At 59.4% G+C, this 17,155-nt stretch overlaps 1 protein-coding gene across 18 annotated transcripts in view; it reads right to left on the minus strand.

Annotated features, from left to right (window-relative positions):
• Nucleotides 1-17,155, minus strand: part of R3HDM2 (R3H domain containing 2) — a 218,916-nt gene that overhangs the window by 10,300 nt on the left and 191,461 nt on the right. For 11 of the 18 annotated variants that reach the window (XM_078849692.1, XM_073319354.2, XM_073319344.2 and 8 more), the window contains 9 exons: nt 16,558-16,589; nt 16,404-16,457; nt 13,235-13,455; nt 10,752-10,912; nt 5,813-5,902; nt 4,498-4,740; nt 2,433-2,559; nt 892-1,130; nt 84-238 (listed from right to left, as the gene is read on the minus strand). In XM_078849692.1, coding sequence (XP_078705818.1) covers nt 84-238; nt 892-1,130; nt 2,433-2,559; nt 4,498-4,740; nt 5,813-5,902; nt 10,752-10,912; nt 13,235-13,455; nt 16,404-16,457; nt 16,558-16,589 — 1,322 coding nt within the window. The remainder of the gene's footprint in view (nt 1-83; nt 239-891; nt 1,131-2,432; nt 2,560-4,497; nt 4,741-5,812; nt 5,903-10,751; nt 10,913-13,234; nt 13,456-16,403; nt 16,458-16,557; nt 16,590-17,155) is intronic. The other 7 variants (XM_073319336.2, XM_073319339.2, XM_073319338.2 and 4 more) reach the window with 7 other exon arrangements.

Genomic DNA, 17,155 nt, shown 5'->3' on the forward strand with positions numbered 1-17,155 from the left:
ACCACCCGCCGCACGGCCCCCCCCAGGCACCGTGGCCCCTCGCTCTCCGAGCGGAGGTGGGCTGGAGATGCCGCTCACCTTACCTGGTGCCGTTCTGCTGGGCCGTGGGGATGACGCTGTAATAGACCGGCATCCCGCCGGACTGCAGCCCTCCCTGAACCGACTGGCTGGCGGGCACCAGCACCGGCTGCTGGAACGGCTGCTGGACCACCCCCTGCGACTCGCTAGCCACCGGGACCTGCGTCGAGAAGCGGAGGGGAGCCATGGAGAGCGGCACTGGAGGAAGCGGCGCTCCCACCCGAGGTGTGACCGGAACCAAAGGAGGAACGTGAGGGAGTCCACACCAGGCTGGGGGCAGCCTTGCTAGGGAAGGGGTGGAAGGCCCAGGGCAGAGAGCCCAGGGCATTGTGGGCTGGGACTGGCTCTGCCCACACCCCCAAGCTCCCAGCGTCAGACCCTTTCGCACCGCGGCCTCTCCCCCAGCCCAGCACGGGGAGGGAGTGACGGGTTCACGCCACTGCCGGGGAATGAGAACACCCATGGGTGTGAGAAGCAAGGCAGGAGGAGCAGGCTTCTGGGGGACCCCGTCTGTGCAGCCAGCATTATGCGCCCGGCCTCCGGTTCACACCCTCTGCTCTGGATTATGTCAGGAGCTAGACGAATCTAGCTGCGCCCGCTGTGACTATCAATACCCAGTTACCCTGGAAACTGGCGCGGGGGCACCATGCAGACGTCAGGGCTCACACACCGGCCTGGCTTTTGGGAGTGCCGGGAGCGACACGCAGGGGGGTTCCCTCGCCCGGGAGCCCAGGCCGAAGCTGGTATACAGCAGCCTTATCTCAGCTGGGCTGGCGTCGCCCCCGAGTTATGTCACGTGGCCCCGCTGCCCACCTGATACGAGGGCAGTGCCGTGTACTGGACCATCAGGCCTTGCATCTGGCTCCCCATGTTGCCTCTTTGATTGCTGAGGAGGCCGGAGGTCTGGGACGGCTGGACTCCCAGCATGCTTTGCATCTGGCTCCCCATGTTGCTCCTCTGATTGCTGAGGAGGCCGGGGGTCTGGGACGGCTGGACTCCCAGCATGCCCTGGTACGTCTGCTGCTGGTTGGACATCATTGGCTGTAAACCTGCTGCGGGACAGGGGCGGGACGTAAGCGCGTCTCTGGGGCACCGCGCAACTCCAGTGATGCAGCTCGGGTCCCTTCGTTCACGTTCCGCACCCCAGCGGCAGCTGGGAAGGCTCTGCAGCGAGGAGGCCGCTCGACCAGGACGGACCCCTATGACAGGCACCACAGCAGGTCTACCCCGACCCCAGGGAAAGTTCCAACCCCCCCACCACCCCGGTCAGTATCTCTCGCTGTTCTCTAGCCTCTTCCATCAGTGCACTCTACAGAGGGAGTCAGTATGATTCTCCCTATTCGACAGATGGGGAAACTGAGGCACAGGGAGGGGCTGCGACTTGACCACAGACACCCAGCTGGTCAGTGACGGAGCTGGGAATAGAACCCAGGGCTCCTGACTCCCAAGTCCAGTGCTCTTCCCAATAGGTCACACCATCTCTTCCAGTTGGTTTATGCCTGGAAGCAGGAAAGGTTTGAAAAGCTCTTGCCCTCCATGATATCTTGCGGCAGAGAGTCCCGCAGGCTGGATGGAAAAGCTCCAGCTATAAAAATTCAGCCAGTTTTAAGTGTTCTTCTTATGCATTAACAAACGGGGTTTAAAGTTCTTTCCTGCACTCTGGTGGAAAGGTTAACTGTCAGCGGGGGTGGGAGCGGGGAGACGGGGATACAAGGCTTCTGGGCTGAGACAGAGGGTAGAAACTCCTCCTGGTTTCATAGCCTTAAAGGCCAGATGGGACCATTAGCTCGCCCGTCTGACCTCCTGCATAGCTCACCCTGGACTCCTGTCAAAGCCAAAGCATTTAGTCAGACTAATGCATTTCAGCCCCCAGGAAACTAAGCTGTGAGCCCCAGGCTTAGAACAGGGGAGACCCAGGTACCACCGATGCCTGAGGCCTTGGACATCACAGGGAACTGGATAGGTGAGACTTGCCAAGAAATCCCAGCAAAGCGCATCCCACACTGCCGGAACCGCCCCCACCCCACTCCCCCTGCCAATCCGAGCTGGGGGGGAAATCCCTCCCCAACCCCAAATCTGGCTGGCGGAGGGATCCTGAGGGTGTGAACAAAGCCCACCGGCCTGGCAGTGAGAAAGAGGATTTGCTGTGACGCCGTCTCTAAGCCAGAGAAACATTTTGGAGCAAGTTACGAGTAACTGCAGCTGGTGGGCAAATAGACAAGGCCTGGGGGGGCACAAGCCCTGCTCACAGACTATTAACCTGTCATCGGGTGGGAGCAGCTCCAAAAAAGGGCAGATCGCCGCAGACCCCTCCCGCCGCCCAGCCCTGGCCGGCGCCTGCCCGAGCCCCTTACCAGGCTGCTGTGCAGGCTGTGGGAGCTGCTGACTGCGCTGGGGGCTGAAGGCCACCGGGTGACTGAGAGGTCTGTATTGCTGGCTGGAGTTCGGATACTGCCCGGGCGGGTAGTAGGAAACCTGAATCTAGCAGAACAAAGAAAGTCTGTGGAGAAATCGAGCCGCTCCGAGCAACGGGTGAGAAAATGGAGGTCCCAGGCCTTCTGCCCTCCCCAGACCAGCCAGGACTCACGCTGGGGCTGCTGCGAGAGAGGAACGAGCCCCCGCCCTGCAAGCTCACAAAGCCGCCCCTACAGGGCCGGGAACCAGAGCCGGGGCAGCAGCCTGTGGGCGTGTGATGGGCATTGGGGGGTGTCTTTGGATTCATGCCAGCACAGCAGGGGAAGGGAAGGGGGACACGGTGACGTAGCAGTCGAGGTTCAGGAGGTCCCAACTCCCACCCACGCCGGGCCCCAATGACAGCACTGTGGGGCCGTGGGGGAACCCTACCGACGTGAGGACAAGCTGCAGGATCGGGGCCTTACACGGTTTCTTTATAGATCCCTAGAGCTTAAGGTTAGACATGACCGTTAGAGCATCAGTGTATAGATCCCAGGCCAGCGCGTCACCCAGTTACCCTGTGCAATGTGTTCGACTAAAGCATCTTCCAGCCAGGCTGGATTTGGAGCCATCCAGAGTGGGAGACCCGACCGCTCCCCTTGGACATCACTTCCAAGAGTTCATCACCTGCCCTGCTAACCAGTGGGGCCTTTCTACCAACCGGAACGGGGCTGGTTTCACCTTCCAGCCACCGGTTCGTGTTCCACCTTCCTCCGCTAGGTTCAAGAGCCCAGCAGTACCTGGGATTTTCTCTGATCTGGACACAGGGATCCCGTCAGCGCCCCCTCAGATTGCAGCCATCTCTGGGGGTGATATACTGCACAGCACCAAGCTGGGCAAGAGTGTAGGACAGGAAGTGAAGGAGAATCTCCTTCCCAATGGACGCTGACCAGTGTGTTTTCTTATGCTCCACCCCAATGTCTCTCGTCTTTCATGGGCTAGTCCCACCGCCCGATAACAGAGGCCCTGGGACTTCCCCGAAAGAATTCCTGGTTGAACTACGGCTGCTCTTGTAGAAAAACCATTCATGGATCTTGATTTAAAACCGCCAGTGCCAGAGAACCCACCACAGCCCTCGGCCAGTTGTCCCGATGGTTCACTCTCATCACTGGTCAAAATGTCCTATTTCCAGTCTGAATGTGCCTAGCTTCAACTTCCAGCTGCTTGGTCATGTTAGAACTAGATACAAGAGCCCGCCACCAAATTTTTGTTGTCCATGCAAGTACCCGCAGACCTATCTTTAGGGCTTGGCCTATACTCGAAAGTCTGACTGGTTATGGTGCAGTTCGAATTCGCCAGGCAAACACTTTTATTCGGGAGTAAAAGTGGGGGTTTTCCTTAACCCGCTTCCCAAGGGGCATAAACTAAGCCCAGAAAAGGCCCCTCATATTCCGGAGTAAGGCCGGGTCTATGCTTGAAGGTTTTGCTGGCAGAGCTATCCTGGCAAAACCCGCCACGTGTGGACGCAGCGGATAGAGGCAGAACTGAGCTTTATAGCGATAGGGCTTATTCAAGCCCCGTGAGTGAAATTAGCGATAGTGGCAAAAGCGGGTTTTGCGGGTATAACTGGGTCTACACTGGGGCTTTGCTGGTTAGGAACCACCCCTCATCCCAGCCCTGACCAACCGCAGTGCAGACCTGGCCCGAGAACGTCCCCCTGGCCACATTCAGACCGTAATTCCTACTGGTCTAGCCTTCCCGTGCAGACAAGCCCCATGACACCAAGCAGGGTGGGGCAGGGACTGTCTCTTTCTGGGGTGTCTGCAGTGCTGATCCACGACTCAGGCCCCTCCGTGTCACTGCAATACCCCTGGTAGCCAGCGCAAAGGGTGCAGGCTGAGTTCCGTGGACTAGATGCTCCGTTCCCAGGGGCTGCCCCCCCTTCACCCCAACACTTGGCACTAGCCTCCCTCATGGCTTGTCTCGCCCCAGGCCACCCACACTGTCCCAGCCCTTGTTGCTTACTTGCTGGGGAGGCTGCAGGTAGCCCTGGGGCTGCAGGACTTGCTGAGCGGGAGTCGTGTGTCCCGAGGTGGAGTAGCTGGAGGAAGGGATGGGCTGTCCCGGGGACGTCATGATGAATCCCGTCTGCTGAGGATGCTGGGAGATGAGGGGCGGCTGGAACATGGCTGAGGACGGGTCTGGAGCTTCCGTGGAGCCCTGACGGCTGAGGCTGATCTGCCCAAAGGGGGAGCTGAGCTCATCAGCCTGCGGGCGGAGGGAGAAGGAGAACAGAGCATGGGCACCGGTGTCTCTGGGTCATGCCAACAGCGAGGACGAGAAGCTTCTACCCCCCACCACTCAGAGCTGCCTCCGGAGAAGCCCCCAGTTGTGAGCATGGCGCTTGGGCAGATCACGTTCGCAAGGTCAGGAACCTGTCTTCGGGGCTGGAAGCAAGGAGCCTGTGGGTCTGTGGCAGGGGTTGGGAGGATGGAGTCACTAAATAAAGAGTAATGTGGTCCCCTTGTGCCCCAGCCCAGCTGGGGAACATGCCGGGCCAGCCAGCCTTTGCCCCCAAGTTCTTATGGCCTCGGGGCCTGCCCTAAAGTGCGAACCCCTCCCGGGATTTTGCCCTGGCAGTCACAGTCCACTCCAGGCTCACGTAGCACACTGCAGAGCCATCGGGCAGCCTGCAATCCTGCAACCAGAGCTGTTCCTAGCTGAGCACCTGCAAAGACCTCCAGGGACAGGGCCGGAGTGAGTGGACGGAGGCGACCGGGCACCGGTCCGATGCTCCTTGTGCAGTCAGTCAGTAGCTTAATAGGCAGCTCCTGCTGGCTGCTTTGGGAATCCAGACATCAGGCGTTTGCAAAATGACCCCCAAATGCTGGTGCAGCCCCTCCATCCTCTTTCCCTTGCTGTCAGCTTGAGCCCCGTCTGCTCACTGCTGCGTAAGGGAACGCGGTCCCCCACTCCCAGCACGCAGTGCTCTGCCTTTCCCAGCACGCCCTGCGGGATAGCTCCAGGGGATGAAAATGGGCCACAGCAAACCACCGAAGGCCGGGGGTCCCGGGGCCAAAGCACCGGGTGATGGGACGGCGGGTGAGCATGCTCAGTCCGGCGCCGACTGGGAGTCCACACCTGCTTCTCAAGGCGGGTTTAACACAAGCCACTGGGGCCACTACCTGCACCCCCACAGCAGCCCTGCCCCTCCGCCCGCCTGCCCTGGCTCTAGCCCCCACCCGGAGAGTCGGGCCCTGCAGAACAGCCCGGGTTAGCAAAGCTCGCACAACACAGACACGGCACACACGGGACAGACACGGGCGAGAACGGGTTATACCATGTTGTACTGCTGGGGCGGAGACACGGGCAGGAGGACCTGGGGACAGGAGCTGGCAGAGTACTGAACAGGCTGCAGAGCTGGGACCGGCTGAGACCAGCGGAGAAGGGGAGAGAAGAGAGAGGTTCGGGGGGAGGAGGGGAGAGAAAGAAGGAAGGGCAAGGTTAGTCATCTGAGCTCATTCCAGACACACAGAGGACGGGGCTGCAGAGGTCAGAGAGCAGGCTGCTCTGGGGAGCTGGGGAAGCCTGTCTCCGTGGGGGGCTGGAAGGGGGTGGGTGGAAGAGGAACCGGGGGGGGGGGAGCTCTCACCCCCTCACACAAACGCTGACACTTTCTGCTCTTTCAGAAACTCCTCCCCCACGCAGGCACCTTTGCTGGGCGCAGAGGGACAGAGATCCCGCATTCCTCTCATGCCACCCCTGGGGTTGCCCCCCACTGCTCCCCACCCCCATTTTAGCCTTTAAGGGACTGTTCAGCTGCCTGCCGGCTCTTGGACTTGGGCAGATTTTTCTCATCACTGACCGCACTGTAGTTTAACGCTGCTAACTCCACGTGATCCAACCTGCCATGAGATCAGCTATAAACCCATGAGAATTGAAACCCTGGGAAGTGCCGTGTTCTTCCCGTTCACCTCCTGGTTCCAAGCTTTTCAGGGCCAAGATTCTCCTGTAATCACAGGACTCCAGGAGCTGAGGCTTTAGCTGAGACATGTGACGACATGGCAACACTGCACCTCCAAAGCCTTTGCCAACACCCCGTGGCTCACACCCAAACTCCCACCAGATCTCGGACAAAGCAACGGGGAAATCAACCACCACTGGAGAGAACTGGCCATGGCGGGGGGAGGGATGGAGCAGGGCTCCCCCCAGCTTTTGGGGCAGCTGGCGCAATTCAGCACCCCAAGGCCCCTGCCATCCCAAGCCACATCTGCTGCTTTCCATTCAGTTGTGGATGGAACTCGGACAGCTCTGAACCCCAGCCTGGCACCATGTCACCCCTGGTGAGTTATAGCTGCCCGGGGGTGCGAGGGGTGTGTGAAGTTGCCCTGCTTGGCTTCTGTGGTTCTGCTGAGCTGCTTTCCCAAGGGATTCTCGCTGGGGGGTTAACTCCCACCCCCCAACCCACGGACAAACTCTCCCTGCAAGCCTTGGATCAGTGGCGACCCTCCCTGGATAAGGGCAAGGTCGGGCGGGGAGCCAGCCACACAACACGCAGACAGTCTCCACCCTTGTCTACACCGAGGGGTTTCATTCGCACCGAGTTTTGGCAGGCGAACTGTCCGGAGGATGCTGTGGGCACTGACTGCATACACACTATCAGCCCGTCTACATGGCTAGGGCTGCGTGTGGAGTAAGCGCATGGCATTCTGGGTGGGCATCCCACGGTGCTTTGCTTCCTTGCGGAGCTCTGTGCCTTATGGGATATGGAGCGGAAGTCAGACGGAAGGGAATGGAGCTCTGGGGTGAAGACAAACGGCTCTGGGCGTGTTACGCTGGGGCCCAGTAACGGGCCCTGGCCGGGGCCTCTCGTCGCGGCGCCCAGCAGCGCGTGTTGTGCCAATGCCAGTTTGCTCAGCACCCCAGAGCTTCAACTCACAGACTCTAAGGTCGGAAGGGACCATCCTGATCAGCTAGTCTGGCCTCCCTCACGTTGCAGGCCACAGAACCTCGCCCACCCACTCCTATAACAGCCCCTAGCCTCCGGCTGAGCCATGACAGATCATGGTACAGAGAATCCACCACCGACACTAGTTTAAACCTGCAAGTGACCCGTGCCCCACGCTGAAGAGGAAGGTGAAACCTCCCCAGGGTCTCTGCCAACCTGACCTGGGGGGAAATTCCTTCCTGACCCCAAATACAGCCACCAATTAGAGCCTGAGCATGTGGGCAAGACCCGACAGACAGACTCCCGGGAAGAATTCTCTGTCGTAACTCAGAGCCCTCCGCAGTCACAGATCGGCTACATACCATCGTAGGCAGTCCCATCACACCATCCCCTCCATAGACTAACCAAGCTCAGGCTGGAAGCCGGTTAGGGTTTCTGACCCCACTGCTCCCCTGGGAAGCCTGTTCCAGAGGGTCACTCCGCTGACGGTTAGAAACCTTCCCCATATTTCAAGCCTACATTTGTTGCTGGCCAGTTTCTATCCATTTATTCTGGTCTTACAAGCAGCTCCGGCTCGTGCCCTCCTGCCGCTCCCCAGTGCACGAGCTCCACTGGCTCTTCAGAAATTAGCAAGTTCCCAACCCACCTAGGGGCAGAGGGGCCTCGAGGAGCTGGGGCTGGGAGCGGGGCTGTACTAGATGGAAGACAAGGAGTCTCCAATGGTCAACCCTGGTGTTCACAGGACCCTTCCACGCCCTCAAACCTACCACCAGTCTCATTGCTTGGGAGCCCCTTCTGTCTCCAGCTTCCCCCCGGGCTACCCCATCTGCCCCTTCCCCCGGGCAGCTCCCTGGCAGCCCTGGGGCAAAGGCTGGTGGTGACGCACTTCAGCTCGTTGCTGTGGCTGCAGGGAACCGGAGCTGACACAGCGAGGGAAGAGCACAGAGGTCACTGGGGAGCTGATTTTTAGCTGGGTGGAAAGGCAAACACGGAGCTTCCCACAATCCCCTGCAACAAAACCTTGGGACTTGGTCCCAAGAGAGGTTACAATTCCCACAAGACTTCCTGCCGCTGAGCAGACACCAACAAGCTTTCCGATCAGCGCCAGTCCCCCGGGGAGCTGCACCAGCACAGACGACATGTCGCGTGGCCTGTGGCCGGCCATTCCTCTGAGCCGATCCACACGCCGGGGGCCCACCAAGTCCAGCGTGTGGCACTGAACCCATTCTGAGGCCCCGCAACGGTCCCCTTGCTCCTTTGGGGAACCTGCTGCGGGGAGAGCGGGAAAGGGGACATTGAGAAAACTCCACGTAGAGAAACACAGCTTTGGAAGCGATCCACAGAGAACTCAGAACAGACCGGAGTGAGACATTCCGATCGGCAAGCGGGAGCGAAAGCCGGCACCGTACGCAGGCAGCAATGCAGAGCTCCCCTGCCAGCGGCTGGGACCGGCTACCACCACAGCCACTGACCCTCACCTCGTCATTTAGGGGTGGCGGGTGGCCAACGAACTACAGCAAGAGGCAGCCGCGGAGACACGGTTCCTGCAGACTCCGAGAATGGAGCTGTGTCAGGAGAAACATCAAACACGGGTGCTCTCTAAAGGGCCGTGGGTCCGCATCTGGCACTCCAGACTGGTGGAGCATCCCCTGGGCTTGACCCAGGGCAAGGATGATGGGGAGATGAACCTGGGCCTTTTAAAACACGGGAGACCAAACTCCAGCCCCAGGGCTCAATCCCAGGCCTCCTGCTCCTCTGACTGCAGCTGGGAGACAAAGCTAACCGGCTGCAGGATTGCAGGGCGGGAGAATTCAGACAAGCAGCAGCCCGAAGGGCTGCAGGTCCGAACACGCAGAGGAACAAGGAGCTGGCGTATGAGGCTTTGTTTTCATGTCAGTTTACAGGCAGGCCAGATGCAAGTTGCCAAGGCAGCCCTCTGCATCACGAAGCTCAGGCAACACGGCCTACTCAGGCCATCAGCTGAGCATTGGTGGGATTCTCAGAGGAGGGGGTATGGACCTGCCCAGAGCTCCAGGGCATTCCTGCTTCCCCTGAGCCACAGGAACGAGGATCCAGGCAACGCCATGTGCCCTGCAGAGGCACAGACAGGTGGCAGTGTGGGCAGGCTGGGCATGGCGCAGCCTTTGCTGGTGTTTGCACAGAAGTGTTTGCTTAGAGGTGACAAGACAAGCGGCCCGGCCTGAGGTCAGACAACAGCTGCCGGGTTCCTTGATCCCCCTGCTGGGCTGCTCAACCCTGCCAATCTCAGACCCCGTCCTCAGGAGGGGTAAGCACCAGGCTAGTGCCAGCCAAAGGAAGGAAACGCTCAAGCTAAGAAGGGAAAATTTCACCCGGGGACCTTCCAGCTCCCACTCCACGGCAGGGGAATGGCTCTGGAGTCCGCGTCTTCAGATGGAGAGCTTTCAGAGAGCCAGAGCAGAGCCCAGGCCAGAGAGCCAGGAGCCCCCGGTTGGAATCCTGGCTCCCAACACTGGCTCTGCGGCCTGCGGCAAGGCGCTCTACCCCTCTGCCTCGGCCACCCGCTTCCTGGGGCAGACGGAGGGCTGGTGGTTCTGGCGGCACTTTGCAGATAGAAAGCTCAGGACACCAGCTCCACTTATCCTCTTCGGGTGACTTCTGCAGGTGTGACCCATGACTCACGGGGAAGTCACGGTGACAGAGCAACACAGCGAGGTCTGGGGGCGCAGCTACGCCAGGAAGGCAGAGCCCTACATCTGCACCCAGTGTCCAGCTAGAGCAGCTGGCGTGAACCCACCCAGCCATGAGGCCAGGCGCCCACAGACCTGGCAGTGCCAGGGCAGGCAGGGCAACGGGCATGGGATTGCTGGGCAGCGCAGCCCACAAACACTCTGCAGTGAGCCCTCTGGCTCCAGGGCACGCTGGGAAATCACAGCCCTGCCCAAAGAACCGGAATGCACACTCCGTCTCCCTCCTGAGGAGCCTACGGGCGTTGGGGGCCTGACTTACTGAAAGGCAATAGGATCTGGGCACCTAAGCCCCTTTAGAAGTCGAACTCGAGGGCCTGATCCGGGGGCCGAACTAGCGGTGCGGGCTGCCTTTTCCCACAGGCGCCCCGTTAGCCGACGCTTTGCACAGCACCAAGCTAAGACACAGCGAGGCAACCGCAACTGTGCAGGTGGCAGGGAAGGGGGAAGGGAGGGTCCCCCCCCGAAACCTCTGCAACCAGGAGGCTGAAGCCAACCTGCTGCCAACAAAGCCCGATTCTCAGCCTCTGGAGCTGGGAGCGCGAACGCTACTGCACTTCCGGAGCCGGCAGGAGAGAGCCTGAGGACGCAGAGCTGTGACTCACCGGGGAGATCAGGTGATTGCTCATCGCCGGCTGCTGCTGGGGAGCGGGTGGGAGTGCTTGGTGCTGCTGCGGCTGCTGCTGCACAGGGCATGGCAAGAAGCTCCCTCGGCCAGGCTGGGACGAGGCGACTTGGCTGCATGCTTCCGGGGCTAGCGACAGACCTTGAATGGAGAGACAGGAGGCAGTGTTGGTACCTGGGAGATGGACCCAGGAGATGGCCCGGCTCCCCGTCCACCCCCGGCTGCTTCCCCTGGGCTCATTCATCTGTGTAAAGACATTTGCGTCTGCCTGCCCAATGGAAACCTTCCCCTGAGAAAGCTTCCGCTCTGGGAGCCGCACTGGGACCAACGTGCTCCTAGGTCACAGCAGATGAGGAGCTGGTGCTGCTCTTCGGAGGGGTCTCGGGGTCCTCGGCAGCCATCGAGGTGGCAGGTCGCTTGTTCTAACACATCACTAGCGGCTCGGTGGGAAAGCCAGGAGGGCTACCAACCCAGCACTTCCCCTCTCCCTGCCGGCACTGCAAGCAGGAGGTGCGACACGTGGGCATGCCTGAGCTAGCTTTCATCAAGCTAGCTCGCTACCACTAGCAGCCCTGGCTAGCCACCCAAGTGCAACCCTGACTGCGTCCTCGGGCCGGTGCTACGGCGGCTTTATGTACGGCTGGCGCAGCACTGCAGTCACGCCTCTGGAGTGCAGGGTAGGCGCACCCAGCGCCCGCCCTCATGGCTTTCTGCGGTGCTCAGATGCTGCACTGATGAGTTTCCTGGCTCCCTTTGGTCTGTTCACTAACTGCAGCTTGGCTGGGATCTCACATTCCAGGGGTGTGAAGTGCTTGACACGCTTGGGGGAGCGAATGCGAATATTTTGCTCTGCCTGGCACCAGAATCTGGTTCAATTCCCCAACTCTCCTGCTCCTACCGGGTGCAAAACCATGCCCAGAGCCAGGAGCGAGGTCCTGCACCATGTGCCTGCTGCATAGCTAGGGGAAGGAGCCAGGGTAAACAGGAGCAGCAGACCTGGGGAATTGAAGCAGATTCTGGTGCCAGGCAGAGGAAAATATTCGCATTAGACTCCCAGGTCTCCACAGCCCAGCACAAAGTGGTTCCTATAGAAAAAGCGGCAATTTGATGAGTCGTAAATCTGCAGAATAATTGCCTAACCCCTGCATGGGCCTAGCACGCCCGCACGTTTGTCAATAGCAGGTTTGGAGAACGTTGGTTTCTTTAATTGCAGGTTACCTTTTTTCTGAGCAAAAAGAAAAGGTACTTTCAATTGGTTAGCCAACGTATGAAGTCTGAATCCAAATCAGACCATGCACCCAAGAGATAGCCGCGGGAAAGAGTACGCACACCTCCCTGCAATCAGAAATAGCGAGAACAGGTCCTCTGCCGTGCCGCTAATTACACAGTTGGGGCCATATTTTCAAAAGAGCTCAGCTCCCACCATTTGAAAAATCTAGCCCCGGTTGTGGGTGCTGGGCATGTGAAAATCTAGCCCCAAATTCTTAAGAAAACCTGGTCTCACAATGGGATGTGCCCAGCCCTGGAGTTACAAGGTAAAAGCTCTGTTGTAAGAGCCAGTCTATGCTCTGAAATAACACCCGGCAGATTCCAAGGTCAGTTCTTTACTCCTTCACTGGATCAAGTTGTTGCGATGAAGCCAAACGATGTAAAACCCTACTAACCTAAACTAACTAATGAATCTAAGCTCATCTAGGAGTTTCTCAGCACAGCACGGTGACGGCCGCTCTTTGGAGGGAGCGTTAGAGCGAAGGGGGAAGCAGGATTTCATTCTCCTCTGGCTAAGATTTTTGTCACTTGACATGTGGCTACTCAGCCGTCACCACTGCGTTCAAGTGATGATGGAACCACAGGCGTTCTCCCCTGAAAACGCCTGAGGACACCTCGAAATTCAGCACACTGCTTTTTCTGCCTGTGACGTACAGCTGGTCTCCCGAACAAGGAACCAGTCGGAGTGCTAGTAACCCCCCCCGAAATGCCCTTAACCGGCATTCTCCCTGGGCCAGGGACCGGTGTCAGTTCTGGCCTGGTCACCAAGGCGTGGGGGTTGAAATCCGTTATGGTGCGTCTGAAACTCTAGCCTGCATTTAGTGGTGCTCTAAGAATTGGCAGCATCTGACCCTGCTCTTAGGCTAAGTCTGACGAGATCAGCTAATTATTGGCTCCTTCCCCCTGAGAGCAAGAAAAGGGCAGGACGGTTTGTCTTGCCCGGGCAAAGTCCCCTTCCAGCAGCGAGAGCCCGCGGACCGGGAGGAATGGGCGCACAGCAGCTGCAGGCCCACAGGATGGGAGCGTGGCACTGCAGGGAACACACACGTTGCTGGGCCAGGAGGTCACCAGTTCCAGTCCCCCCAGAGTGACATGTTAGATAGGGCCCCCAGTGTCTGGTAGCTACCCAGAGATACACGAGCCCCCCCGAGCTCACAATTGCACGACACCGGAATCACCAGCTCTGCGCGGTACCTGGCCTGGCCGTCCTGCTGACGCTGCTCCCAATGCTGTCCCCTCGCGTGAGAATGGAGATGCCGCTGAAGCTGCTGGCTTTAGTGACGGGCGGGCGCAGGTTGCGGATGGAGCTGTCCGAGTCTGTGCTGCTCCAGGGCCGGGGCTCCAGAGACTTCAGCTCACTCTCTGTGCTGCTCTGACGGCTGCCCGAGGCCCGGTTCAGAGCGTCCCGGTTCCCCCTGCAGAGACCACAGCGGTTACACGGTCTCTCCCAGCAGAGGGGAGTACACGAACGAGAGCGAGCGGCAGCAGGGAGCTCTGGAGCCCAGCACGCCGGCACCAGACATGCCTGCATGAAGGGAAATGGGGCTGCAGGAGTCCCCAGGACTTTCCCAATGGCCTCGCTCACACGGCTGCGTGGGAACGAACATCCTGGAGCCCGCAGATCCACTGAGAAGCCGCCCCGACAGCAGGACTGGGCTGGCTCTGGCCAGAGATCCATGCACCTGGCTGACCCCCACCCCACACCAAGAGCTGAAGGGGACGTTTACACTGCAGCTGGGGGCGAGCCTCCCCGCCCGGGCAGACGGACTCCTGCTGGCGCACTGAAAAGAGCTGGGTGGATGTGGCACTGATGGAGGCTCAGGCTGCCCACCCAAGTTCAAGGCCATGCTGCTCCCTGGGTCTGACCTCGGGTGGCCAGCCCGAGCCTCTGCTGGTGCTGTTCCGTCCACACCGCTATTTGTAGCGTGCTCCCAGCTGACAGGGGATGGGGCCAGATTCCCCCTAGGGTGGGGGCTGGATGTTAGGAGGGAGCCATGGCAGAGGAAGCCCATTAAATGGTGGCAGATGTAACTTAGTGCAGCATGAGTGGCTTGCTCTGCCCAGTGCCAGGCGTGCTGGTGGGCTTCAGCGGGACCAATGCCCAGCCCTCCCGCCCCCACAGGAAGGGGTGCCGTGAACGTGTGGGGCAGCAGAACCAGAAACAATCTCTGGGGAATTGTCACAAACGCCATCCAGCTGGAGAGAGAGGCTTTGGGGGCTCGCTCCGACGCACAATCAGAGCTGAACTAATGGGCATCACCTTGGCCTCTGGGCTGGGAGCCCGGACCCAAGATGCAAAGAGGGAGAGTTGTGCAAAACCAGGAGGGCATGAATGGGTGCCATGAGGCCATGCTGCGGGATGGGTGGGGCTTCCGTTGAGTTTTGTGATCCGTTAGAACACCGGCTCCAGCTGATCGGGACACCTCCCCGAGCTGCAGCTGCTCCCCATGCTGGTGTTCAGAGCAGAGCCCGCCTCCTCTACCCCGCTCCCAGCCATGGGGCGATAATATATATTGCACACGACCCACTGGTCCGAGTGGGAGCTCGACGTCTACCGCAGAGAGGGCGGACTGGTGAAGCCGCAGCACCTCGGAGGACAGTGGGGGCAAATAACCAGCTAAGCAAAGCAGACGTAGCTTCTGGAAACCACACCCGGTGCCCTCCACGGCCCTCGCTTGGCCGACAGCCGGGCAACTGGAGTGTTGCTTTGCTTCTAACGGCTGAGTATCGTGCTGGTGGGAGGCAGAACTGTCCCATTACAGCAAGGGCCGGGGTCGGACGTCCAACACCCCCACTCTCCTATCGGCATCCCTCACATCCCATTCGGGACAGGGGAACGCTTTCGGAGCTATGGAGGAGGGAGTTGAGTCTCCATTCAATCCTCTGTCGCAATGCCCCACCCCCGGCCGATTCCTCTGGCCGGCTGAGAACACCTGCCAGCCATCCCAGACCTGCCCCCGATGACCTCCAGGTGGATAGGCCCCACATTCTCCCTTGCTAACACCCTGAGCAATTCCGCAGCGCCCACATCCAAACCCTGCCACACAGCAACTGCCCGTCAGTGCCGTCTCAAGCCGCGCCCCGAGCTAGTCGCACTACAGCTAGTGCTCCAAGGGCATTCGTTAGCGCCGAGCTCTTCGCGGTGAATCTTGTTCTTTAACAGCACGGAGAGAACGTTCTGGAACGGCCGCGGGGCTCATTAAGGAGCAGGGGGACTTGCCGCTGCCCTGCTGCTCCAGCCCCGCCCCCTCCCCCAATGCCACTGCCCTGGTGGTGGTGCCGGAAAGCCGAGATTACAGGAAACACAACGTGGGAGGGATAAAGATTAATCCCAAGCAGCTGTTCGGCTTCTCGCCATTGGCTTTTTTGAGCCTGCTGCAAGCGCAGCAGCCCGAGATGCCACCACGGCGCCACATGTCGGGTGGGCTCGGCTTCTGTGCCCCAGGGGCCCTGAGGTCTGGTGGAGGGGAGTGAGCGAGACAGAGCCGGGCACTGAACCACCAGGCGCCGGGTCAGTCCAGCTCCCCGCAGACAAGGGCCATGGCCTGCGGGACTGAGGACGTAGGCCCCAAAGTCCGTAGGCCCTTCTGAAACTTTGTACCCCCCTCTCTGAAAAGCCCCCGCCGCAAGAAGGACTCACACCTGCAGCCTCCCAGGGACGGGGAGGGGGTGCGAATGGGCCATGCAGACTCAGCTGTTGCCTAGAGGTCCCCTCCTGCCACCCTCCGGCTGCTGGGGGAAACGTAGCTCTGTGTTTGCCTAGGCCAGCAGCTCCCAAATGTTCCTGGTTCACTTACCACCTTCAAAAACGGGGAACGGTGCACCAAGCGCCCACAGCCCTGGCCTAGCCTGTCTGCTCTGCAGGTGCAGAGAGCCCTTAGGGCTCTTAATCTGGCCCCTTTCATCAGACGGAACCGTCCATCCGTTAAAAGAAATCAACCAAAAATGGGGCTGAAGTGGATTCCCTGGGCTCCCTGCAGCAATGCCTGGGGAACGTGTACAGCCAGGGCTCAGCCGTCCAACCACCCCCACGAGGACGAAACACGGATACATGTGTGATGAGATGCGACTTTGATCACTGTTTAGACAGCTGGGGTTTATCACCCTGAGAACGCAGGTGGGGCCGCGTGGCTCCTGAAGAGTTATGATCCTATGAGCCTTTTGCCTCCCCACCTTCCCCCATGACCCTTCAGCCCTCGTTTGGAATGAATCAGCAAATACGACTCCGCAGCCATTTAGTTTGGGAGACAAAAAAAACCAACGGATGTTGCAAAAGATACGACTCAAAGGACTCCACAAGCAGCCATGCATGGGGCGAGCTCACTCTGCAGAACAACGTACGCAAGAAACCACACAGAGGTACCTAAAAATCTGCCTCCTTTTGTGAGAGCTAGAAGAAAAGCCTTCCTTGGAGAGTCTGTTGGTTAACATCAGAGAAAAGCATGGTTACAGGGTTACCGTGGCCTCCCCTGAGAAAGCGACAGGTGTGGCCGTGAAGCATGCTGGATGGTACTAACCTGCTGTCGTTCAGATATCCGTTCTGACCGGTCTAGTGGCAGGGTGGAGACGAGGAGCGGGAAAGAAAATGGGAAATAATTCATAAGGCAGCAGTCTTGGCACATTACAAACAAAGGGGCGTCTGAACACGGAGTGGGCTAGACAGGGCTGGGCTCAGGACGGGACTGCCCTTATTCCAGGCCCATCACTGGAGCATCAGGTACCTTTTCTAGCTCCTTCCTCCCCACGATGTCCCAGCACTTCACAGATCTTAGCCCACAACTCTCCCCAGTGCTAGAGCATGCTGGTCTATAAAGTAGCTCACACGGCATGGAGAGAAGAAGGGACTTGCTCACCGTCACACACGGAAGAGAACCCAGGAGTCCTGATGACTCCCTAGCCCTGCTCCAACCACTAGGCAATGCAGCTCTGCTTTCATAGTTCCCACATTTCCGAGCACGTCAGTGGCTCACACCCGGCAGTGTTGCCGGAGTTCAGCACGTGGCTCCCAACAAGGCACGATGAACACTGTGTGCTCAGTTTCCTACACGCTGCTCAGATGCAGCCCCACCTGCCAGAGGCTACATGGTTGTCTCCCAAGGGTCACTAGACAATGAC

The sequence above is a fragment of the Lepidochelys kempii genome, chromosome 20 (assembly GCF_965140285.1).
Source record: "Lepidochelys kempii isolate rLepKem1 chromosome 20, rLepKem1.hap1, whole genome shotgun sequence".
Classification (NCBI taxonomy): Eukaryota; Metazoa; Chordata; order Testudines; family Cheloniidae; genus Lepidochelys; species Lepidochelys kempii.